The 26,374-nt window shown below is 46.5% G+C and overlaps 2 protein-coding genes across 8 annotated transcripts in view; one reads left to right on the top strand and one right to left on the bottom strand.

Annotated features, from left to right (window-relative positions):
* Window positions 1-26,374, bottom strand: part of crppa (CDP-L-ribitol pyrophosphorylase A) — a 717,155-nt gene that overhangs the window by 200,202 nt on the left and 490,579 nt on the right. The gene's annotated exons all lie outside the window — the stretch shown is intronic.
* On the top strand, window positions 901-26,374 carry LOC139263718 (coiled-coil domain-containing protein 6-like). The gene is made up of 2 exons (XM_070879755.1): window positions 901-974; window positions 25,975-26,374. The coding sequence occupies exons 1-2, from the start codon at window positions 901-903 to the stop codon at window positions 26,372-26,374; spliced, it is 474 nt and encodes a 157-aa protein (XP_070735856.1).

Here is a 26,374-nt window from a genome sequence, read left to right as displayed (position 1 = left end):
GATCAGGATCCTGATGACGTGCTCTCTCAGGTTCACAACATTCCTGGCCCCAGACTTCCCACTCCGCCAGTGCCTCCACGCATGGATCCTCCTGAGCCAAGTAAGATTGCACCCGGCCCTTCCAGGACCAAATGTAATCAAGGGCGTCCAAGAAGGATAGCTGCAGCTCCCACACAACCACAGCAGCCTTCCCAGACCCATGATGCAGTCACAGGGGAGACACGCGTGTGAGTGTAGGCACGCGTAAGAGCTGTTATAAGGACATGCACAAGGTTAAGACATGCTTATTGGCGAGAGTCTTTTTGTTGATGTTGTGTTTTTGCACTGAATGGAATATTTTGATAAACTTTATTTTTGGCACTTATACCTGGCCAGGTGTTTCATTTGGGAGTAGGCAATTGTGCGTGAAGGCACACACTGAAAGTGGGAGCTGAAGTGCCATGTGTGGATGGGATTATCTGAAGCGAGCAGCTATCAGACGTTACTACACCTGCCTTGTAGAGTTGCCCTGGGGACGACACCTCCTAGCTCCTCCTCGTCATCAGGTGATACAGCTGGCTCGACCTCCAGCGGCTGTCCCCTCATGATGGCCAGGTTGTGCAGCATGCAGCAGACCACCATGATTATGGAGACCCATTGAGGAGAGTACTGCAAGTTGTCACCAGACCGGTCCAGGCAACAGAACCTCTGATTAAGGATGCCTATACAGTGCTTGATGATTTACCTCGTGTCACAATGAGTGGCACTGTATGCATGCTTTGGCGCTGTCCTGGGGTTCCGTAGTGGAGTGAGCAGCCAAGTGGATAGGGAATATCCCTTCTCCCCAAGCAGCCAACCATAATCTTGATTTGGGCCTGTGAAGAGGGCGGGCACACTGGTCTGATGCAGAATGAATGAATCATGGCTGCTTCTTGGGTACCTCGCATCAACAGCCAGGATCCGATGCTGGTGTTCACAAACGAGCTGCACATTCAGTAAGTGGAACCCCTGCGGTTCACAAAGATCTCGGGATGATATAATGGCGCCCTCAGCCCAACATGTGTGCAGTCTATGGCACCCTAAACCTTCAATTCAGACAAATCCGTCCTACCGCTCCACCTGTGTGTCCCTTTTCATGGGGAAGGAGATGTACTGGATCCTTCTCCTGTAGAGTGGATCGGTGACCGGCCGGATACACCGGTGTGCGGAGAATTGCGAGATGTTGCCAAAGTCTGCAGTGGCAGACTGGAAAGACCCCATGGCATAAAAATTCAACACGATGGTGAACTTGGTCTCTACGGTCAGGGGGTCAGAGTTGTTTGAGGCTGGAGATCTTCGCGCAGGACAGTGCTGAGCTCCCCGAGTACGTCTCACCTAAATCTTAGCCTTCACAGGCATTGCTCATCACTGAGCTGGAGGAAGGAGAACTGAGGTCTGTAGACCCTTTGAGGGTAGGGCCTCCTTCCCCACATCTGCATTGGCCACCTCCCCTGGCAGCTGGATGATGCCCATCTCTCTGGTCCTCATGATTGTTGGACACCTCTGGAGGCTGTTGCTGGCAAGGCTCCTGGCCCATTATTTGGTGATGGTGGGGAGGGGGGGTGTGCAGGGGGGGGTCAGAATACCCCACCCTTCTCCTGACGCCATCTCCCTCCTGGCCACGCTCTCTAGCTGCAGGTCTGCGCACTTCTACAGGCCCTTCTCTCTGTTGGGCAGCCATGGCTGCTGCCTTCCTTGTCCGCTGCCTCTTAGACGTTGCTGACAGTGACGCCTTCTCCTGTGCGTCTCCCCGGGTGTCCCTCTGCCAACACTGGTCCCATTCTTTTTCAGGCTGCACCCTGCCAAACAGGCCTCTGGAGCACAGAATGAGGCTTACAGGCCTCCACTAAAGACTGAGAGTTGAAAGTCCTCAGAAGTCTCACAAAATCTCTGAACACCACTCAGCAGCTTCACGCAGGCAAAAAACAAAGTTAAACTTTCCTCCAAAAATCGCCCCGATCCCAGCAATAGTCCGTTGACCTCATTCAGTGGTGTCGCATTCCACAGCAAAGTGGACGGACACAAAAACCTGGCGGGGGCACTGCCGAAAAAAGCCTCTCTTTTAACTGCTGAAAATGGGCGGCGTGGCTGCCTAGTAGCGGTGCGCACCCTGATGACGTCACTGTACGCCGAATCACTTTACCGCTGATTCAAGCCGCCGATTCCAGCAGAAGTGCGCACCGCTGGAACCCCCCCACCCCACCGAGCTTTGGGGGCGGGGGGGGGGGGGAAAACAATACACCGAAACACGGCGGCCAATCGATTTTTCTGATTGCCCGCCGAAAACTCGCGTTAACGGTCCCTCCAGGGACACTGAATTTCGTCCCGAGACCTCATATCTTGCCTAAGGGCAAGGCTTTTGCTCACACCACTTGTTCTGAGAGTTTGTTTTCAGGAGAATTGTAAATGTCACACCCTTGTTCAAAAAAGGGTGCAAGAATAAACCCAGCAACTACAGCCCAGTCAGTTAACCATGGTAGTGTGGAAGCTTTTAGAAACGATAATCCGGGACAAAATTGGACAAGTGTGGATTAATTAAGGAAATCCAGTATAGATTTGTTAAAGGCAAATCATGGTTCATTAACTTGATTGGTTTTTTGATGAGGTAAGAGAGAGGGTTGATAAGGGCAATGCGGATGATGCGGTGTACATCGACTTCCAAAAGGTGTTTGATAAAGTGCCACATAATCGGCTTGTCAGCAAAGTTGAAGCCCATGGAATAAAAGGGACAGCAGCAGCATGAATATGAAATTGGCTAAGTGACAGGAAGAGAGTAGTGATTAATAGTTGTTTTTCAGACTAGAGGAAGGTACACATTGGTGTTTCCCAGTGATCAAGACTAGGACCACTGCATTGCTTGGTATATATTAATGACTTGGACGTGGGTGAAAATTTCAAAATTTGCAGATGACACAAAACTTTGAAGTATAGTGAACAGTGAGGAGGATAGTGATGTGGTATGTTGGTATTTTGGTATGTTGGGCGGGCCACCTCGTTCGCATGTCTGACACGAGACTCCAAAAACAAGCAGTCTACAAGGCAAGTGAGCCCCAGGTGGGCAGAGGAAATTCTTCAAGGATACCCTCAAAGTCTCCTTGAAAAAGTGCAACATCCCCACCGACACCTGGGAATCCCTGGCCCAAGACCGCTCAAAGCGGAGGAAAATCATCCGGGAAGGCACTGAACACCTCAAGTCTCATCACTGAGAGCAAGCTGAAGCCAAGCACAAACAGCGGAAGGAGCGCGAGGCAACCCAGGCACCCCACCCACCCATTCCTTCAACCACCATCTGCCCCGCCTGTGACAGAGACTGTAGGTCCCGCATTGGACTCTTCAGTCACCTGAGAACTATTTTTAGTGTGGAAGCAAGTCATCCTCGACTCCAAGTTACTGTATAAGAGAGGATAGCGATCGGCTTCAAAAGGACATAAACAGGCTGGTGGAATGGGAACTTTTCAACGTTAAATTTGATTTGGACGCAGGTTCCGTGCCGCGATCGCTCAGTCCAGCACTCTGCTTGAGTGCCGGGCTGATTGCATGGCTCCCCCGGAGGAAGTGCATTCGGGAGGGTGCTGAGCTCCTCGAGTATCGTCGCCGAGAGCATGCAGAAATCAAGCACAGGCAGCGGAAGGCGTGTGCGGCAATCCAGGCTCCCTGCCCACCCTTTCCCTCAACGACTATCTGTCTCACCTGTGACAGGAACTGTGGTTCTCGTATTGGAGCCACTTACAGCCACCTAAGAACTCATGCAAAGAGTGGAAGCAAGTCTTCCTCGATTCCGAGGGACTGTTTATGATGGCGATGATTGGTCCAGGTAGGACCCTTTTTATGACCCAGCAAGATATGTTCCAGGATATGTACAGAATAATTTCGTATAATTATTGAGCCTTCATGAATTATACAATGCAAATCGACCATATGGTTTTACCAATAAATCAATGGGTGATCTCCATTGCAACGATTGAAGATGATCTGTGATTAAGATCTTTTTTACCTGCATTCGTGTCATAAACAAATAAAAAATCGACAATCATCGGGTGGCAGCTAATATTTTTGGAGCACATACGGCAACTGTTCGGGTCGCTCGCTCCTTTCTTACCCGTTCCCCAACACTGCAAGCGGGAGACAGAGGCGAACTCTGGCCTCCTTCTGAGATTAGTGCTGCAAAGAGAGCGTTGCACTAGAAAATCACAAAATTATTAATGAGCAGCCAGAACTAAAATGGCAGTACTGCCTGCATTCTCTCAGCTGGCAGGTATTATCCTTGGCTGCCAATGTTACCGGCAGGTTTCCAGCATTTTCCCAATTTCTAGATCAATGGGTTTTAGACATTAAACATATTAGTCAGGAACTCACAAGTTCGATCTGATAGGGTGGATTTAGACAAATTGTGGTTTTGTACAAACTGTGGTTCGAAAAACTGACAAGTAGACAAAAATATTTCCCACAGTAAACTTAAGTTAGTTTGACACATCTACCCTGCTTGCCACAGAAATGATCACTGCCGCCAGGTACCGTTACCTGGCAGCTCTTAAAATTGGTGGCATTCCCTCAACAATACGGAATGTTACTCCACTGACTACCTGGATACAAAAATAATTCAAGTAATGATGAAGAAAATAAGTAAATAGATTAATTAGGCATTGTGCACCAAACCTTACTGCATTAAATCAGCACAACAAAAACATCAGAACGACTTTTATGAGTGTGTTTATGACTTTGCTGTATATAATGCACATTGGAAATGCACCCTCACTGTGTCTAATGTTTCAAAGATTAATTTGAAATAATTCCAAAGTGCTACACTTAAAATAAGAAACCAAGGGGCCGAAATTACCCACCGAAACGAAGCACACCTCCCGCTTTTTGGCGTGTATTATCGCCGCAATGGAGAGTGAAATTCAGCATTTTTGCTGAAAAAAAGGAGCGGAATGGGCTCTTAGCAGCAGTGTGGGTGCGAAGTGGCCGATTGGGCCGTGAAATTTAGCTGATGCCCATTTGCTGATAACGGGGCAGTTGTTCCCTGGTCTTCTTAAAGGGCAGGTTTTGCAGCTAGGCCTTGAGCACTGAGCTTGTCTCTGTTGCTTGCGAAGGAATGGTTAATGCAAGAGGTTTAAGGAGGGCCAGCCGCTTCTTGGACGTTGAACTCTCTATCCGGACACAGGCAGACCCAGTCGCGCTGCCTTTGTCAATGTGTGGAGAGAGATCGCTGTGGAGGTCTCAGGGACCTCCATTCATGACCGCACCACCGCCCAATGCCGCAAAATGTTGAATAACATAATTCGATTTGTGAAAGTGAGTACATGTTCCCCCAGCTCCTCAACTTCCATCTGCGAGCCTCTCCTTCACCGTCTCTTATTTCCCACTCTCATTATATAGTCAGTGAAGCAGCATTGGATTGCTGAGGCATTTATTTCTATGTGTTGTGGACAGCTCTGCGCACACCATTGAGCCCAGCATTGCCAGTGTGCAGACTATGGTGGATTCCCAGAGCGACCGTGCGGATCCAGCTGTTATGCTGCGACTCATTGGGATGTGGCAGCTGCCATTACAGCACAGGTGCATGGGAACCAATGTCTGAGTGCTGCTTTGGAGAGGATGGTCGCTGGCCTGGAAGCTCAGAATGCTCTCATGCACTCTGAGCAAGAGACCACGGAGCGTCGTGTCTGGTGGCATCGAGACTGTGTCTGCTCTCATGCAGTCTCAGCTGGACCCCACGTGAGATCTGACTGCTGCCATCGTGGCTGGGTCCACCGCGGTCCACGGGGGACCTTCCGGTTTCGCTCTACCTCACCGACTTGTGCTCCAGCCGATTGGTGGTGAGGGTAAGGTGTTGCCCTGAAGGAGTGGCGCAGGCTCATCGGACCAGGATCCAGATGTGCTCTCTCAGGATCACTGCAGTCCTAAGCCAAGACCTGCCACTCCGCCATTGCTGCCAACCATGCAAATGCCCCGGCCAATTCCGACTGAAGGCGCCGAGGAGGATCCGGTCCAGTCTGTAGCCGACCCTTCCAGGGCCAGAGCTGGTCGAGGGCGTCCGAGAGGGACAGCTGTAGCTTTTACACCTGAAACACATCAGCCTTCCCAGAGCAGCTGCAGGGGAGACACTGTGGCTTAGTTCCAGAATAGGTCTGTGTAAGAGTGGTTATAAGGAAATGCACAAGGATGAGAATTAATTATGTGTATGTTTTGTGAATCCATTATTTCTGGTCCAATAAATCTTTATTTTGGGTTTAAATATCTGTGCAGGACTTTCATTTCACTGTGGGGAATGATGTGTGAAAGGGCTCAGTGGTTTGCCCATGGAGATGCACAGATGAAAGGTAAAGTGCACATGAATTCAGCAGAAATGAGCAGCAATGAGACAGTTTAAGACTTGCCTTGCCGGGTCCTCATGGCAACGCCGCCTCCTGGGTGGCCACCGACCAGCATCCTGGTCCTCCTCTTGTGCCTCCTCCTCCTCCTGCTGTGCGTCGTGCTCCTGCGCCTCCTCCTCCTGGTCCTCTTCCTCAGGTGGTACTGTTGGCTCGTTGTGCCCTCATGATTGCCAGGTTGTGAAGCATGCAGCAGATGATCACGAATAGAGACACCCACTCAGGCGATTAGTGCAGTACTCTTCCTGAGCGATCCAGGCAACGGAACCCCTGTTAAAAGATTCCAATGGTCTGCTCAATGATGCACCTAGTGGCTGAATGAGAGTCATTATACAATTTCTGCACAGCAGTCCTTGGGTGGCAAAGGGGAGTCAGCAGCCAAGTGCACAGTGGGTTGCCCTTGTCTCCAATCTTGGTTTGGCCCAACAAAGAGGCCTGGCAGAATACCTGGCATCAACTGCCATGATTTTGCGGTTGTGGTCGCACACCAACTGGACATTAAGGAACTGGAATCTTTGGCGATTTCTGAAGATCTCTGGATTGTTCTGCGACACCCTCAATGTCATGTGGGTGCAGTCTATGGCGCCCTGAACCCTGGGGAAGCCCACAATCCTCACGAATCCGGTCTGCCATTCCAACTGCTTCTCCCTGCTCATAGGGAAGGATATGTACTCACTCCTTTTCTTATATACAGAGCATCTGTCACCTGATGGATGGAGCTATGTGTGGCGAACTGGGAGATGTTTGAGATGTCTGCTGTTGCAGCTTGAAAAGATCCAGTTGTATTGGTGATCATTTTCCAACAGTCTATCGACTCTGGATCAGTTCCTATGGACTGGAGGGTAGCTAAAGTAACACCACTTTTTAAAAAAGGAGGGAGAGAGAAAACGGGTAATTATAGACCGGTTAGCCTAACATCAGTAGTGGGGAAAATGTTGGAATCAATTATTAAGGATGAAATAGCAGCGCGTTTGAAAAGCAGTGACAAGATCGGTCCAATTCAGCATCGATTTATGAAGGGGAAATCATGCTTGACAAATCTTCTGGAATTTTTTGAGGATGTAACTAATAGAATGGACAAGGGAGAACCAGTGAATGTGGTGTATTTGGACTTTCAAAAGGCTTTTGACAAGGTCCCACACAAGAGATTGGTGTGCAAAATCAAAGCACATGGTATTGGGGGTAATATACTGACGTGGATAGAGAACTGGTTAGCAGACAGGAAGCAGAGAGTCGGGATAAACGGGTCCTTTTCAAAATGGCAGGCAGTTACTAGTGGAATGTCGCAGGGCTCAGTGCTGGGACCCCAGCTCTTTACAACATACATCAATGATTTGGATGAAGGAATTGAGTGTAATATCTCCAAGTTTGCAGATGACATTAAACTGGGTGGCAGTGTGAGCTGTGAGGGGGACGCTAGGAGGCTGCAGGGTGACTTGGACAGATTAGGTGAGTGGGCAAATGCATGGCAGATGCAGTATAATATGGATAAATGTGAGGTTATCCACTTTGGTGGCAAAAACGTGAAGACACAATATTATCTGAATGGCGGCAGATTAGGAAAAGGGGAGGTGCAACATGACCTGGGTGTCATGGTTCATCAGTCATTGAAAGTTGGCATGCAGGTACAGCAGGTGGTGAAGAAGGCAAATGGTATGTTGGCCTTCATAGCAAGGGGATTTGAGTATAGGAGCAGGGAGGTCTTACTGCAGTTGTACAGGGCCTTGCTGAGGCCTCACCTGGAATATTGTGTTCAGTTTTGTTTTCCTAATCTGAGGAAGGACATTCTTGCTATTGAGGGAGTGCAGCGAAGGTTCACCAGACTGATTCCCGGGATGGCAGGACTGACACATGAGGAGAGACTGGATCAGCTGGGCCTTTATACATTGGAGTTTAGAAGGATGAGAGGGGATCTCATAGAAACAGATAAGATTCTGACGGGACGGGACAGGTTAGATGCGGGTAGAATGTTCCCGATGTTGGGGGAGTCCAGAACCAGGGGACACAGTCTTAGGATAAGGGGTAGGCCATTTAGAACTGAGATGAGGAGAAACTTCTTCACTCAGAGAGTTGTTAACCTGTGGAATTCCCTGCCGCAGAGAGTTGTTGATGCCAGTTCATTGGATATATGCAAGAGGGAGTTAGATATGGCCCTTACGGCTAAGGGGATCAAGAGGTATGGAGAGAAAGCAGGAAAGGAGTACTGAGGGAATGATCAGCCATGATCTTATTGAATGGCGGTGCAGGCTCGAAGTGCCGAATGGCCTACTCCTGCACCTATTTTCTATGTTTCTATAGAAATTGAGTGTGATGGTGACCTTTGATGCGACGGTCAGAGCTGTCCTCAACCTTGTTTGAGGCTGGAGGTCTGGCTGCAGGTGATTGCACAGCTCCGTCACGATGTCCTTGCAGAATCGCAGTCTCCAGAGACACTGGTCATTGTCAGGTCCATGTATGAGAACTGCTGTCTGTAGACTCTTGGACCATCGGGCCTTCTGCCATCACATCTGTTGAGACATCTTCCTCTTACAGCTGCCTCATTGCCTTCTCCCTCCTGCAGCCTGCTGCTGGCAAACTTCCTGTGCCTGCTGCCTCCTGTCCACCTGGCCCACTTTGTTGTGCGGGGGTTCAGTGTACCTGACCCTCCTCCTGATGGCAGGCTTGTCCTGAGCTCTTTCCTGGGCCACCTCTCTGGGTTCAGCTCTGTCACCATCCTTGGCCTTCTGCATGTTCCTCAGCCATGTGTGCTGTATCTCTTTCCCGCTGCTTTTCCAGCCGTTGGAGCCAGCGCCGCCTTCTCCTGCGTGTCTCCCTGCCTCGCACAATGTGCATGAGGTGCCAGCACTGACCCCATTTAGTTCTCCTCTGCAAGCCCAGCCTCCTCAATCACGGCTCTCTGTTGTAGAGAATGAAGAGCCTTGGCCACTATCACTCAATACCGCTGTCAACAAGGCAACTCGCAATGGTTGAAAAAGTCAGAAAAAATCTCCCCGACAAGAATGCTGCTAGACACAACATGCCTTTAAAGACCACTGGCAGTCTTGAGCAAGTACTGTGTTCCGACCCAGAAACCTGTCGTTTATTCCTCCAGGTGGCCAGAAGATGATTTGAGCTGAATTTAGCTTCCGGGTCCGAGGTTGTGCGCGATCTGTTGGTGTCGTTAACGACGCATCTACAGGAGCAGGGCGGAAGTGTGGGTAGTGGGGCGGATATCCTCAGCGCCGGAAAAACGTCGGTCAGTCCGCCGCAACTCGGCGGCCATTCCGCACTGACCTGTGGCCGCTGCTTTCAGGTGGCCAGAGGCCTTATAGAAAGGGGCAATTTCGGCCCCTTGGTTTTTCTCCAGTTAAGCAAGAAGCCTCCATTAACTTCTGCTGGTGAAAGTTAGATGATCTCGGTTTACCTTGAGCACAGCAACAAATAACTGCCACATTTTCCACCTTCCCCATCCTCAAAAAAGAAATGTGTGATTTGGTTCCCGTTTGCCACTATAAACAAAAGCAAAATTAAGACTATTCGCAGTCACTTTCTAAATGCTGCGTTCCTGGCGGCACAGACATTGGTAAGCTCCACATTGCAATTTGCAGTGGGTAATTAATCTTGTCAGTCAGTACTGGCTCCCTATCAAGACTTTATGTGTGGCTCCTCTTGGTTCTACAAAAGAGGCAAAATAATTGGGAGGAAAAATATAAGCTGTGTGTAAAGCAACACACAACATATGTGCATTGTGCTCCTCATGTTGATTTTTCACATTCTCCTTTGAACCACATAAAGGCAGGAGTGGCCATGTTTTTCACTTCCATCATTATAACTTGCACACGGGTAGGTCCACCAACAGATAGGAGGAAAAAGAAATTGGCCTTTGAGCCGAAGAAGAGGAGAATGACCAATTGAACTGAATACTAAATTACACTGGTTAGATGAAAATGAAAGGGAGTGGTATCTCTTGAACTATTAGAGATGGTAGTGAATTGAAAACTTGGAAGAATATAGAAGTTGTTGGCACAGGAGCAAGTCAAATCAAAAGCCTGATCAGAAGTTGCAATTTTTCTCAAGTCTGGTACTTTGCATGGAATTCTGCAAAGGTTTTGAAATCACCGTAAACCAGTTGGAAACGAAGGCCTAGAAATTGGATGTGGCCCGAAAACCGGCGGTGTCATGACCCAGCGCTATTAAGCTGCGCCAGATCAAATTGGTCTAGGTAGTACGCAAATTTTGTACTCAGTCCTCATTAACATGATTATAGTGCTGATCTCAGCGCTAAAACTACTGCTCATTGGCTTACCGCTCAACAGGTTGACCAATATTGGGTACAGTCTAATTCCCAGTAATGTTTAGCCTAGGCTTTATCCAGTACTTAAAGGGAAGGTGCATTGATGCAACAGCACCTCATTGTAATTCCAGTTGGAAGCACAACCAATGACAAAGAGATGTCTGCGCCTCAAGACAGGGAGAGAGCAAGATGCTTCTCAGACATGGCTCTCGAAGCCCTGTGATAGCTGTGGAGAGGAGGCTGCCTGTCCTCTTACCGCAAGCCGGCAGTAAGCCATACGTCCAGAAGACTGTGGAGGGGGATATACGATTATGTCATGGCCACTAGTGTGGTTCCCAGCTCATCCATCCAATGTCGAAAGAGGTTTAATGACCTCATACAGCAGGTCAAGGTGAGTGATAGCTTCAGCAAATGCCATATCCCACCATCTGCACCCCAAGTCTCATACACTGCTCAATGCACCACACCCCTAGCACTCACCTACCAACAATCTCTACCTGTCATCATTCATACTTCACAATTATAGCTTCACTTCATTCTCACATCACACCCACATCTCACACCTTGCACACACTGACAGCTATTCAACTATGGCATATACATCACCCAAACACATTGCATCATACTCACTCACACACTTCCCTTTCTCTTGCAGGTCAAGGTCACGTATAATTGCCAGAAACAGTGGCAGACAGGCAGGGGACAAGCTGCCATATAAAGCCTGAGCCAACTGAGGGAGTGAGTGCTCAACATCATTAGATGCGAAGTCATCGAGGCTGTGGCAACGGGCAAGGTCGAAGCCTTTGGGGACAACAATGTTATGCTCATTCCTAAGCCTTCTTCTCATAGCCACTTGCCCCTCATCCCGCAATCTCTTCTCACTTACAAGCTGCTGATGCTGTATGTATGCACATCTTGCTTTCCCCCACCTCCCCTCACCACAACCCGACTCGCGCCTTTCTGCTTTCAGATAACCAAGAACAAACAGCAACTCAGCCTGTCCCCAAGGTGATGGAGGACAGCGAGGGGGAGAAGAAGATTCAAAGTTATCAGCTCAGAAATTGGCACTGCGCGTAAGTTAGTGTCGATGCGGGAACTGACAGGGTGAGGCACTGGGCACGAGTGGGCTGCAGTAAAGCCAGGGGGATAGGGTTGCACAGGGGCCACTCCCCAGAGGGTAAATTCCTGCACGAGTTCTGCTGCAACTGATTCAGATGAGAACCTCAATGGGGCGGCCTCCAGAAGAAGCGTGAAGGACTTGCACACCAAATTGCTAGGTGCAATGGCAAGCCTACCAGTGAGCCTCCTGGCAATGTCAAGTAGCATGAGGGAGTCTGGTTTTAACATTGGCCAGTGCTTTGCGCCGAGTTTGGAGCACATAATGTTCGGCTGGAAATTATTGAAAATTATTGGAGGGACTGTGTCGACCAGAAAAATGATGCTGCATGTGATGAGTGATGTCACGGTTGCCATTGCAACACGGGCGTAAGCGACCCAACGTTTTAGAGTTGCAGCGGAAGGGCAGACTGCTGTCCTGCAGTCTCAGCTTGCTGCCACGCAAGATCAGACTGTACTCATGCAATCTCGGCTTGCTGCCACCCAAGCTCACACTGCTGCCAACATGGCTGGCTTTACCAGTGTCGAACAGGGCTGCAAGGTGTCGCAACAGGCAAGCAATCTGTTCTGCAACAGATTACTAGGAATGTTGAGGCACCTCCCTGGGAAACTGGCAGTGGGTCAGTGGAACAGGACCCTGCACTCCTCTCTCAGGATGACAGCATTCCGTTTCCCGGCACTGTCACTCTGCCATTACCCTCACCACTGACTGTCAGCCAGCCAGCCCAGACTGATACCGCCCATGCCGAGGTGGTGCAGTCTGCAGCCGGGCCTTCTCGGTCCAGAGCTGCTTGAGGTCATCCTGCAAGGTCATCTGAAATCTCCCCCATGGAAACTCAGCAGCCTTCCATCAGCCATGCTGCAGCCACTGGGGGAGCACTTAGAAGGAGCACTAGAGTAGGAAAGGGTACTGAGGGATTGCACAAGGGTGATTAGTTGATGTAGTATGTGTGAATTGATTCTTGATAAATTAATAATGTTGTTTGGAATCTTTGTTTTATAGTGGCTCTCATTTCAGCTTTGTGGTTAGGAGGATGCTGTGATATTCCGTGATAGAGGGATGGTAAGATGAGGATGTGGTGAGCAACGAGTCTCTGGGGTTTCATTCACTGGCATTGGAACGTTCACAGACATCCTGTGCTAAAGTTGGATTTGCTACCTGTCTCCTTCCTTCCTCCTCCTCCTCTCCTTCATCCTCTTCCTGAGGTGGACCCGCAATCCCTGCTCGCAAGAGCTATACCCACAGGATGGCCAAGTTGTGAAGCATGCAGCAGACCACCATGAAATGGGACACCCATTCTGGCATGTACTGGAGGGCTCCTCCCGAGCAGTCACGGCAACAGAATCATCGTTTCAGTAGCCCGATGGTCTGCTCGACGATGTTACTCATGGCAGCATGGCTCTCATTATATGAGTGCTGGGCGAAGGGAGTCATCAGGTGGGGGCAGAGCGAATAGCCATTGTCTCCGAACAGCCACCCAGGGGTTTAATGTGGTGGCTGAAAGACTGCTGGCACATCAGACTGATGCAGGATGAAGGCATCATGACTGCTGACAGGATAGTGGGAATTGACCATCAGGATGCACTGGATGTGATCGCACAACAACTGTACATTAAGTGAGTGGTAGCTTTTGGCAGTTGTGGGAATATCTCATGATTGTTATGCAGCACTCGCAAAGCCACATGGGTGCAGTCGATGGTGCCCTGCACCAGGGGGAAGTCCACTATAGAAACATACAAAATAGGAGCAGTAGAAGGCCATTCGGCCCTTCGAGTCTGCACCGCCATTCAATATGATCATGGCTGATCCTCTACCTCAACACCATATTCCCGCTTTTTCCCAAAACCACTTGATGCCTTTTGTTTCTAGAAATCTATCTATCTCCCTCTTAAGTATATTCAGTAACTTGGCCTCCACAGCCTTCTGTGGTAGAGAATTCCACAGGTACTCCACCCTCTGAGTGAAAACATTTCTCCTCATCTCGGTCCTAAATTTCCTACCCCGTATCCTGAGACTGTGACCCCGTGTTTTAGACTTCCCAGCCAGAGGAAACATCCTCCCCGCATCCAGTCTATCCAACCCAGTCGGAATTTTATACGTTTCAATGAGATCCCCTCTCATTCTTCTAAACTCGAGTGAATACAGGCCTAGTCGACCTAATCTGTCCTCATATGACAGTCCTGCCATCCCAGGAATCAGTCTGGTGAACCTTTGCTGCACTCCCTCTATGGCAACTATATCCTTTCTTAGGTAAGGAGACCAAAACTGCACACAATACTCCAGGTGTGGTCTCACCAAGGCCCTGTATAACTGTAATAAGACATCCTTGCTCCTGTACTCAAATCCTCTTTGCAATGAAGGCCAACATACCATTTGACTTCCTAACTGCTTGCTGCACCTGCATATTTACTTTCAATGACTAGTGTACAAGGACGCCCAGGGGGGTCTCTTTGTACATCGACATTTCCCAAGCTATCACCATTTAACTAATACTTTGTCTTTATGTTTTTCATACCAAAGTGGATAACTTCACAGTTATCCACATTATACTTCATTTACCATGTGTTTGCCCACTCACTCGACCTATCTAAATACCCTTGCAGTGTCTTTGCATCCTCCTCACAACTCACAATCCCACCTAGTTTTGTATCGTCAGCAAACTTGGAAATATTACATTTGGTTCCCTCATCCAAATCATTTATATATATTGTGAATAGCTGGGGCCCAAGCACTGATCCCTGTGGTACCCCACTATTCACTGCCCGCCACCCCAAAAAAGACCCGTTTATTCCTACTCTTTGTTTCTTGTCAGTTAACCAATTTTCAATCCATGCCAGTACATTACCCCCAATCCTATGTGCTTTAATTTTGCACATGAACCTCTTACGTACAACTTTATCAAAGGCCTTTTGAAAGTCCAAATGCACTACATCCACTGGTTCTCCCTTATCTATTCTATCAGTTACATCCTCAAAAAACTCCAGTAGGTTTGTCAAACATGATTTTCCTTTCATAAATCCATGTTGACTTTGTCTAATCCTGTTAATATTATCTAAGTATGCCGTTATCACATCCTTTATAATAGACTCCAGCATTTTCCCTACTACAGATGTTAGGCTAGCCGGTCTGTAGTTCCCTGTTTTTTTTCTCTCTCCTTTTTTAAATAGTGGGGTTACATTTGCCACCCTCCAATCTGCAGGAACTGTTCCATAATCTATAGAATTTTGGAAGATGACATCCAATGCATCCACTATTTCCATGGCTACCTCCTTTAGTATTCTGGAATACAGATCATTAGGCCCTGGGGATTTATCTGCCTTCAGTCCCATTAGTTTCTCCAGCACTATTTTCTTACTAATAATCATTTCCTTTAATTCCTCTTGCTTACTAGATCCTTGGTTCCCCAGCATTTCTGGGACTTTATTTGTGTCCTCTTCCGTGAAGACAGAACTAAAGTATTTATTTAATTGTTCTGCCATTTCCTTGTTTCCCATTACAAATTCACCCCTTTCTGTCTGTAAAGGACCTACATTTGTCTTCACTAATCTTTTTCTTTTTACGTACTTGTAGAAACTTTTGCAGTCGGTTTTTATGTTCCTTGCAAGTTTACTCTCATACTCTATTTTTCCCCCCTTAATCAATCTCTTGGTCCTTTTTTGTTGAATTCTAAATTGCTTCCAATCCTCAGGCTAGCTACTTTTTCTGGCAACTTTGTATAACTTCTCTTTGGATCTAATATTATCCTTAATTTCTTTTGTTAGCCATGGTTGGGCCACTATTCCTTTTGTGTTTTTACACCAGAAAGGAATGTATAACTATTGCAATTCATGCATTCGTTAAATGTTAGCCATAGTCTATCCATCATCATGCCTTTTAAATGAATCTTCCCAACCTATCATAGCCAATTCATCCCTCATACCTTCGTAGTTTCCTTTGTCTGGATTTAGAACCCTAGTTTCGGATTGGACTACTTCACTTTCCATCTTAATAAAGAATTCAATCATGTTATGGTCATTCTTCCCTAAAGGACACCGCACAACAAGACTGTTAATTGATGCCTTCTTATTACACAATACCGATCTAGGATAGCCTGTTCCCTAGTAGGCTCCTCAACATACTAGTCTAAAAAAAACATCTTGTACACACTCCAGGAATTCATCTTCCACAGTATTATTACTAATTTAGTTTGGCCAGTCTATATGTAGATTAAAGTCACCTCCGATTACTGTAGTACCCTTGTTACATGCTTCTCTAATTTCCTGTTTGATGCCGTCCCCTACATTAGCACTACTGTTTGGAGGCCTATAGATAACTCCCACCAATGTTTTCTGCCCCTTGGTGCTCCTTAGCTCCACCCAGACTGATTCTACATTTTGATTTTCTGAGCCAATATCCTTTCTCACCATTGCTCTGATTTCATCCTTTACTAACACCACACCACCCCCTTTTCCTTTTTGCCTGTCTTTCCTAAATATCGAATATCCTTCGCTATTCACTTCCCAACCCTGGTCTCACTGCAACCATGTCTCCGGAACTGCAACTATATTGTATCCATTTACATCTATTTGCGCTGATGATTCATCTACCTTATTGCAGATGTTTCGTGCATTCAGATACAATGCTTTTAGATTTATCTTTTTAACATTATTAGACATCTTAACATTATTTTGTACTATAGCCCTATTTGGCTTATCGCTATTTTTTCTTACCTGGACCCTATTTGCTAGTGCACTCCTGTGTTTGTATGCTCTGTCCTTTCCTCACATAATCTGGTTATCCTTACCACAATCACTTTCCTGTATTGCTTCCTTTTCTTTTCTCTTTAGCATTCTAGATTTCTCTCCACTGTGACCATCCTCTCCTACCCCCTCACCCCCCCCCCCCCCAACTTATTTAGTTTAAAGCCCTGTCTACCTCCCTAGTTATTCGGTTCGCCAAAACTCTGATCCCAGCATAGTTCAGGTGTAGTCCATCCCCACGAACAGCTCTCTTTCCCGAGTATTGGTGCCAGTGCCCTACGAATCGAAACACTTCTCCCACACCAATCTCTGAGCCACGCATTCATCTCCCTGATTCTATTGACCCTATGCCAATTTGCTCGTGGCTCAGGTAATAATGCAGAGACTACCTTTTCAATTTAGTCTTTAGCTGTTCAAGCTCTCTCAGCAGAACCTCTTTCTTAGTCCTACCAATGTCATTAGTACCTACATGTACCACGACAACTGGATCCTCCCCCTCCCACTCCAAGTTCTTCTCCAGCCCGGAGGAGATATCCTTTACCCTGGCACCGAGTAGGCAACACAGCCTTCGGGACGCACATTCTCGGCTGCAGAGAACCTTATCCCCCTAACTATACTGTCCCCTACTACAGCCACCTGCCTCTTTACTCCTGCCACTTGAATGGCTTTCTGTACCATGGTGCCTTGGTCAGTCTGCTCGTCCACCCTGCAGTCTGCACACTTGCCCACAAGGGTTGCAAGAACCTCAAATCTATTGGAAAAGTGCAGGGATTGAGGCTCCTGCAATACTACCTCCTGGATTCCCTTACCTGCTTCACTCGCAGTCACATTCTCCTGTCCCTGACCACGTGTCAATTCTCAAGTATTTAATCTAGAGGGTGTGGCTGCCTCCTGGATCAAAAGGTCCAGGTAACTTTCTCCCTCCCTGATGTCTCACTCAAGAGCCTCAGTGACCTACTGGATGCAGCGATGGACGGCAAACTGCGAGATGTCAGCTATGTCTCCTGCTACAGACTAGAAGGATCCAGTGGCAAAGAAATTGAGGGCGATGGTGACCTTGAGGGCTACTGAGTTAGCTGTGGTCACCCTATTCTGAGGCTGCAGGTTTGGTTTCAGGGGGTGGCAGAGGTCTGTGACCACCTCCTTGCTGAAGCGGAGCCTCCTAATACACTGCCCCCCGCTTAAGTGGATACAAGAGACGAGCTCTCTGAAGGCACAAGGTGGGTAAGGCCTCCTGTTGAGAGCCTTCCTGGCCCTCCTTCTCCTCTCTCTGTCCGCATCTTCTTCGCTGCCTCCGCTCCCTCTCCTGAAGGTACTCGAGCACAAGTGGGACTGCAGGTAGAGCCCCCATGACTGTGAGCAAGTGTTGTGAGCAGAATCCATTAAATAAGAGTGAAGGCATTCTCCACGTGCTCCAACACTCCCTGTTACCTTAGGACCTTGAAAGAACTTTAGAAAGCTGTTAGAGTTGCAGAAAGTTCCACAGAGCCATTCAAAGTGAAGAAACCTGTCAGCTGCAAGTAGTTGCTGGTGATCTCTTTAAATAACGCTGCAGCAGCCTTCCTCCTGCTTGTCAACGCTTGCTCAGCTGGTAAGTGGAGCGCGAAGTTGAAAATGGCAGATCGGGCATTAAGTGAGCATTGCACACTCATTGACGTCATGATCTGCACAACCTACATAGGTTTTACGAGCACAGACATTGGCTGCACTGCCGCCCAGCCAAAAATAGCGGCTGCAGCAGAAGCTGCAAAGATGCAGTGGCCATCATAGATTTTCCTAAATTGGGCGGTAACAGCCAGTGCTAAAGCCCTGAAATTTTAGCCCTAATTATCAAGTTGGCTAGAAAATATTCAAGGAAAATGTTGTATTTCTCAGTAACTGATATTCAGGAATTGCTCGAACAGGAGAATAAATTCACAATAATGGGCCAGAATTTGCTGAAAAAATAATGGCATGTGAACGATGCACTGTGTTATTAATGTGCAAATCGGCCAGCAACTTGTAGTGAGGAAGTGATACTCCATGAAATGCAAATCGGCACAAGTTGCTGGATGATTTGCACTGCTCTGCTGTTAGCTTCGTGATGACTGCATCTTGCCCTTAACTGCCCCATGAATTTCATGAAGTTGCTGCATTTGCACGTTAATTGCACAATAAACTTGCCACAAAAAGTTAATTCTAGTAAAGAACATTGCAAGTACCCTTTTATCAATGAGATAATTGTTCATGACTGCCAATCAACTTCTCTGGCCCAGAAAGTGAACAAATAAAAGTGTTGAGTCTCATTCCATCAGGTAGCAAATTGTTGCTAGAGATTTTAAAAGTGTCAATTTAAAAAAAAAAATTACTTTTCCTTTGTCTCTTTTTTCTACCTTTTTTAATCCACTCTTCCTTTTCCTCTCTTTATTTCTCTTTCTGTACCTGATTTAACATTGAATTCACCCATTCTACTTTAGCCTCCTTCTCAGTCCCTCCTCTGTTTATTTCTCAATCCTTCAATCTCATTGGATAAGGAGATACCCTGTTGATCACGTTGTTCACTGAGGTCCCAGATGCCCTGTTCCCCTCGCTGTGCCGTCATCAGATCGCACTTCCAGCAACTTACAGGGCACAAACTTTTTCAGCAGAAGGGTGCAGGAAACAGTCTAAGTAACCGGGTACCGTGCTTCAGCAAATTCAGGATGAACATTTAATGTAGCCTTACCAAAGAAAATAATTACGAGAATAGATTATTCAGTAAAATTCAATAGTTAGCATACATCATTATGAGCACAAGAAAAATAATGTGCACAGGATATGTATATCATTGACATCTACAGTGCGCGTTTGTAACTAATGTCATCTACCCTCACCCACCAAGGTTTCTACCTTTGGTTGTAACCTTGTTAATTTGTTACACATACTGAATATTCAGCTAATGAATGCAGTTTCCACATTGCTAAGTTTATTCTTTCATGAATTTCTCCATATGGTTTGTATTTTTCAGTGTTGATGGCTTGCCTGAAAAAGCCTAAAGACATATTTTATGAGGATAGACTGATTGGCGTGATGAAGGCTAAACTGTGCCAATTTTTGTGTACTGGCGTAAAGCAGTTCTAAATAGTTAAAAACTGGTGAAAATATTGTATAATTTTGATGGGGTAGCCTATTATTCACAGATCTAGGTGCAGATTTGGATCGTCGCAGAGCGGACAGCAGTGCTGGAGCAGGAAATGCATGTGGATGAAATTTAAAGAGATGTTAACTATTCTTTATGGTGTCAGCTATGGCTCAGTGGTAGAACACTTGCCTTGAAGGCAGAGGTTGTGGGTTCAAGTTCCCTTCCAGAGACAAGCACAAAAATCTAGGCTGGCACTCCAGTACAGTACTGAGGGAGTGCTGCACTGTTGGAGGCACCATGCTTCATATGAGACGGGAAGTTGAATTTGCTCTCTCAGGTGGCCATAAAATATCCCATGGTGCTATTGGAAGACGAGCAGAGGAGTTCTCCCCTGTGTCCTGGCCAATATTTATCCCTCAACCAAAATCACTAAAACAGATTATCTGGTCATTATCACATTGCTGTTTGTGGGACCGTGCAGTGTGCAAATCGGTTGCCACATTTCACACATTACAACAGTAATTACACTTCAAAATAACTTCATTGGCTGTAAAATGCTTTGGGATGTCCTAAGGTTGTGAAAGGCACGATATAAATGCAACTTCTTTCTTTTCTTTAAAAGAAAGTGGCTGTACACGTGAAATTAAGTTTGCATCCTTCAGAAAGGTTCAAAATGTATCTCAACCTTCGCTAAGGCTGAAACATAGAAACATAGAAAACAGGTGCAGGAGTAGGCCATTCAGCCCTTCGAGCCTGCACCACCATTCAATAAGATTATGGCTGATCATTCACCTCAGTACCCCTTTCCTGCTTTCTCTCCATACCCCTTGATCCCTTTAGCCGTAACAGCCATATCCAACTCCCTCTTGAATATATCTAATGAACTAGCATCAACAACTCTTTGCGGAAGAGAATTCCACAGGTTAACAACTCTCTGAGTGAAGAAGTTGCTCCTCATCTCAGTCCTAAATGGCTTGCCCCTTATCCTTAAACTGTGACCCCTGGTTCTGGACTCCCCCGACATCGGGAACATTCTTCCTGCATCTAACCTGTCCAGTCCCGTCAGAATTTTATATGTTTCTATGAGATTCCCTCTCATTCTTCTAAACTCCAGTGAATACAAGCCCAGTCTATCCAGTCTCTCCTCATATGTCAGTCCTGCCATGCTGGGAATCAGTCTCGTGAACCTTCGCTGCACTCCCTCAATAGCAAGAACGTCCTTCATCAGATTAATAGACCAAAACTGAACACAATATTCCAGGTGAGGCCTCACCAAGGCCCTGTACAGCTGCAGCAAGACCTCCCTGCTCCTATATTCAAATCCCCTAGCTACGAAGGCCAACATGCCATTTTCCTTCTTCACCACCTGCTGCAGCTGCATGCCAACCTTCAATGACTGACGTACCATGACACCCAGGTCTCGTTGCACCTCCCCTTTTCCTAATCCAACGCCATTCAGATAATATTCTGCCTTCATGTTTTTTGCCACCAAAGTAAATAACCTCACATTTATCCACATTATACTGCATCTGTCACGCATTTGCCCACTCACCTAACCTGTCCAAGTCACCCTGCAGCCTCTTAGCATCCTCCTCACAGCTCACATGGCCACCCAGCTTAGTGTCATCTGCAAACTTGGAGATATTACATTCAATTCCTTCATCAAAATCATTGATGTATATTGTAAATAGCTGGGATCCCAGCACTGAGCCCTGCGGCACCCCACTAGTTACTGCCTGCCATTCTGAAAAGGATCCGGTTATCCCGACTCTCTGCTTCCTGTCTGCCAACCAATTCTCTATCCACATCAATACATTAGCCCCAATACCATGTGCTTTAATTTTGCACATCAACCTCTTGTGTGGGACCTTGTCAAAAGCCTTTTGAAACTCCAAATACACAACATCCACTGGTTCTCCCTTGTCCACTCTAATCGTTACATCCTCAAAAAATTCTAGAAGATTTGTCAAGCCTGATTTCCCTTTCATAAATCCATGCTGACTTGGACCGATCCTGTCACTGCGCTGCTATTTCATCTTTAATAATTGATTCAAACATTTTTCCCACTACTGATGTCAGGCTAACCGGTCTATAACCAAGGAAATAAAGGAGAGTATCAAATTAAAAACCAATGCGTATAAGGTGGCCAAGATTAGTGGGAAAATAGAAGATTGGGAAAATTTTAAACAACAGCAAAGAATGACTAAGAAAGCAATAAAGAAAGGAAAGATAGATTACGAAAGTAAACTTGCGCAAAACATAAAAACAGATAGTAAAAGCTTCTACCGATATATAAAACGGAAGAGAGTGACTAAAGTAAATGTTGGTGCCTTAGAAGATGAGAAGGGGGATTTAATAATGGGAAATGTGGAAATGGCTGAGACCTTAAACAATTATTTTGCTTCGGTCTTCACAGTGGAAGACACAAAAACCATGCCAAAAATTGCTGGTCACAGAAATGTGGAAAGGGAGGACCTTGAGACAATCACTATCATTAGGTGGGTAATACTGGACAGACTAATGGGACTCAAGGTAGACAAGTCCCCTGGTCCTGATGAAATGCATCCCAGGGTATTAAGAGATGGCGGAAGTTATAGCAGATGCATTCGTTACAATCTACCAAAATTCTCTGGACTCTGATTGGATTGGAAAGCAGCTAATGTAATGCCTCTGTTTAAAAAAGGGGGCAGAAAAAAGGCAGGTAACTATAGGCCGGTTAGTTTAACATCTGTAGTGGGGAAAATGCTTGAAGCTATCATTAAGGAAGAAATAGCGGGACATCTAGATAGGAATAGTGCAATCAAGCAGATGCAACATGGATTCATGAAGGGGAAATCATGTTTAACTAATTTACTGGAATTCTTTGAGGATATAAAGAGCATGGTGGATAGAGGTGTACCGATGGATGTGGTGTATTTAGATTTCCAAAAGGCATTCGATAAGGTGCCACACAAAAGGTTACTGCAGAAGATAAAGGTACGCGGAGTCAGAGGAAATGTATTAGCATGGATCGAGAATTGGCTGGCTAACAGAAAGCAGAGAGTCAGGATAAATGGGTCCTTTTCGGGTTGGAAATTGGTGGTTAGTGGTGTGCCACAGGGATCGGTGCTGGGACCACAACTGTTTACAATATACATAGATGACCTGGAACAGGGGACGGAGTGTAGTGTAACAAAATTTGCAGGTGACACAAAGATTAGTGGGAAAGCGGGTTGTGTAGAGGACACAGAGAGGCTGCAAAGAGATTTAGATAGGTTAAGCGAATGGGCTAAGGTTTGGCAGATGGAATACAATGTCGGAAAATGTGAGGTCATCCACCTTGGAAAAAAAAACAGTAAAAGGGAATATTATTTGAATGGGGAGAAATTACAACATGCTGCGGTGCAGAGGGACCTGGGGATCCTTGTGCATGAATCCCAAAATGTTAGTTTGCAGGTGCAGCAGGTAATCAGGAAGGCGAATGGAATGTTGGCCTTCATTGCGAGAGGGATAGAGTACAAAAGCAGGGAGGTCCTGCTGCAACTGTACAGGGTATTGGTGAGGCCGCACCTGGAGTACTGCGTGCAGTTTTGGTCACCTTACTTAAGGAAGGATATACTAGCTTTGGAGGGGGTACAGAGACGATTCACTTGGCTGATTCCAGGGATGAGGGGGTTACCTTATGATGATAGATTGAGTAGACTGGGTCTTTATTTGTTGGAGTTCAGAAGGATGAGGGGTGATCTTATGGAAACATTTAAAATAATGAAAGGGATAGACAAGATAGAGGCAGAGAGGTTGTTTCCACTGGTCGGGGAGACAAGAACTAGGGGGGCACAGCCTCAAAATACGGGGGAGCCAATTTAAAACCGAGTTGAGAAGGAATTTCTTCTCCCAGAGGGTTGTGAATCTGTGGAATTCTCTGCCCAGGAAAGCAGTTGAGGCTAGCTCATTGAATATATTCAAATCACAGATAGATAGATTTTTAACCAATAAGGGAATTAAGGGTTATGGGGAGCGGGCGGGTAAGTGGAGCTGAGTCCACGGCCAGATCAGCCATGATCTTGTTGAGTGGCGGAGCAGGCTCGAGGGGCTAGATGGCCTACTCCTGTTCCTAATTCTTATGTTCTTATGTTCTTAGTTCTTATGTATAATTACCTGTTTTCTCTCTCCCTCCTTTCTTAAAAAGTGGTGTTACATGAGCTACCCTCCAGTCCATAGGAACTGATCCAGAGTCGATAGACTGTTGGAAAATGATCACCAATGCATACACTATTTCTAGGGCCACTTCTTAAGTACTCTAGGATGCAGACTATCAGGCCCTGGGTATTTATTGGCCTTCAATCCCATCAATTTCCCTCACACAATTTCCTGACTAATAAGGATTTCCTTCAGTTCCTCCTTCTCGCTAGACCTTCGGTCCACTAGCATTTCCGGAACTTTATTTTGTGTCTTCCTCCATAAGACAGAACCAAAGTATTTGTTCAATTGGTCTGCCATTTCTTTGTTCCCCATTATAAATTCACCTGATTCTGACTGCAAGGAGGAGTGGGGTAAGAAGTGACTGCCAAAAATAGAAGAAAAGGAATGAGCTCACAAGCAAGTAACAAAGCAGCTCAACACTGAAGCCTTTGCAGCTCGAAGAGGTTGCGCGGAGGTTGGCCTTGTTTTCCATTTCAAGGCATCATTCCCGTAGGTCAGCATTGTAGAGGAAGTGGAAGCAACTTGAAATCTCATGCTGACGGTAACTGTCAACCACTTTGCAAGCTCCATGAAGTTTCCAGTATCCTTGCTGTAGACGGCATAGCTTTGCAACTGGCTCTCTACTGACCTAGATTCAGCGAAGAAAGTTCACCATGGTCATTGCCAGGCAAGTGCATCAATACCAGCAAATATGATGAGTGGCATCTTCGCCAGTCCATCAATTAAGTTATTCTTGCTGTTGATCATCCTGGCCGGTCTTCTTTTATTCAGTACCATTGAAAGCATGACATTCTAGGATCAAGGTGTTTTGCAAGATCTATCCAGCATCACGGTTTGTCAGACCTGCACATGTATCTGTGGCAGGTCTGCTGTCATATCCTACTTTCAGAGTTGGAGTCTCTACATGCATTAATTCTCTGCCAAAGTGAGATATGTGCACCACTCTGTGTGTTGGGATTGAGGGTACTGAATGATGTGCCTGGTATTTCCACACTGCCAGGCAGTGAGGCTTCAATAAGGGGCAAGGTGTCACCACCTGTGACCAAGTTTCTGTCATAGCTGGGATGTCAGGGGAATCATCCAAAATAAGACCGTGGATGGCAAAGGCTTTGTTCGTGAGCGAACGAACATTTTGGAGGGAAATGCAGAGAAAGGCAGTGATTGATGTTCTGCTGGCAGAGAGCAAGGAGACAGTGATGGGTGGGGCTGAGCGCGATGAGAAGGAGGTTGGTGAGATTAGTCCCCAATGGCCACACTGTGCGGAAAGGTTGGTGAGAGAGGCAGATTCAACAGTTGGGGTTGGTGCTTATAAGATGGCAGTGACAGGGGACTTAATGGGCCCTGTACAGAATGCCAAGAAAGGCCGGAAGGTTCCCACTTGTTTCATGTGGCCACTGAGTCCATTCATCCTTCAGATTATCTCCATCATCCTTTTCTGGTCTGGGTTGGACTAGCTCCTCAAGCTGCTCCCAAATTTGTGTGCATAGTATTGTAGAGCAGTGCAGAAGTCAAATATCAGCAGAGTTCCAGCCATTGAGGAGCGCACAGTAAAAATATAGAACAAGCATGATTGGGAGACGGGCAAAGTGTTCTGGATCAATAGCTTTAAACTTGTAGCTTAAACTTGTAGACTGAGTTAAAGTGCACCTACTATTAGGGACAGGGCATTTTATACAGTGAAGGAGAGGAGATGGTGGTAGGGGGAAAGAATGGCAAAGGATAGCCATGGAAAGAGTTTGAGATGCTTAGTATAGTTCTCCAACACTCAAAACGATAATAGGGCAAGGAATCAGAGGCTTGCTAGTGCCTGTATAATTGTATCCACAATTAGCAGTTTCTAAAAAAACTGGCAAGAAATGACAGATCCACATTCGCCAAACCTGGCATGTGTTTGGGGGTGTGGATAATTTGAATGCAAAGGGGCTATCTGGGAGACAATCTTGACACAGAAACAGTGCTGAGCCAAAAGAACAGGATTTCACATACTCTTCATAGGAAGCCAAGAATTGCTGTTCCAGGCCAGAACGCCACTGAAATGCATGAATATTTGCAGCTATCACAGATGCATATAAAGTGGGGTGTGTCATGTATGTACATTCTGTTTGTAGCCACCAGATGGCGTCATTGTTGGAGGCCACTGAGCAGCACGCACATGGTGCTTAGTTAAACAGTACTCAGCAGCAGGAGAACAAGGTGCTGAAGATCGAGCTGGAGACCTACAAGCTCAAGCGCAAGGCCCTGCAGAAGGAGAACCGCGACCTGCGCAAGGCCAGCGTCACCATCCAAGCAAGGGCAGAACATGAAGAAGAGTTTATCAGTAACACCTTGTTTAAGAAGATTCAGCCTTTACAAAAAGAAAAAGAAACACTGGCTGTAAATTATGAGAAAGAAGAAGAATTTCTAACGAACGAACTCTCCCGCAAACTCATGCAGTTGCAGCATGAAAAGGCTGAACTGGAACAGACACTGGAGCAGGAACAGGAGTTTCAGGTGAACAAATTGATGAAGAAGATCAAGAAGTTGGAGAATGATACTCTTTCCAAACAGTTTACACTCGAACAGCTGAGTTAA

Source organism: Pristiophorus japonicus, chromosome 5, assembly GCF_044704955.1.
Source record: "Pristiophorus japonicus isolate sPriJap1 chromosome 5, sPriJap1.hap1, whole genome shotgun sequence".
Lineage (NCBI taxonomy): Eukaryota > Metazoa > Chordata > Chondrichthyes > Pristiophoridae > Pristiophorus > Pristiophorus japonicus.
Note: the sequence above shows the minus strand (reverse complement) of the source record. Positions and strands in the feature narration are given on the sequence as shown.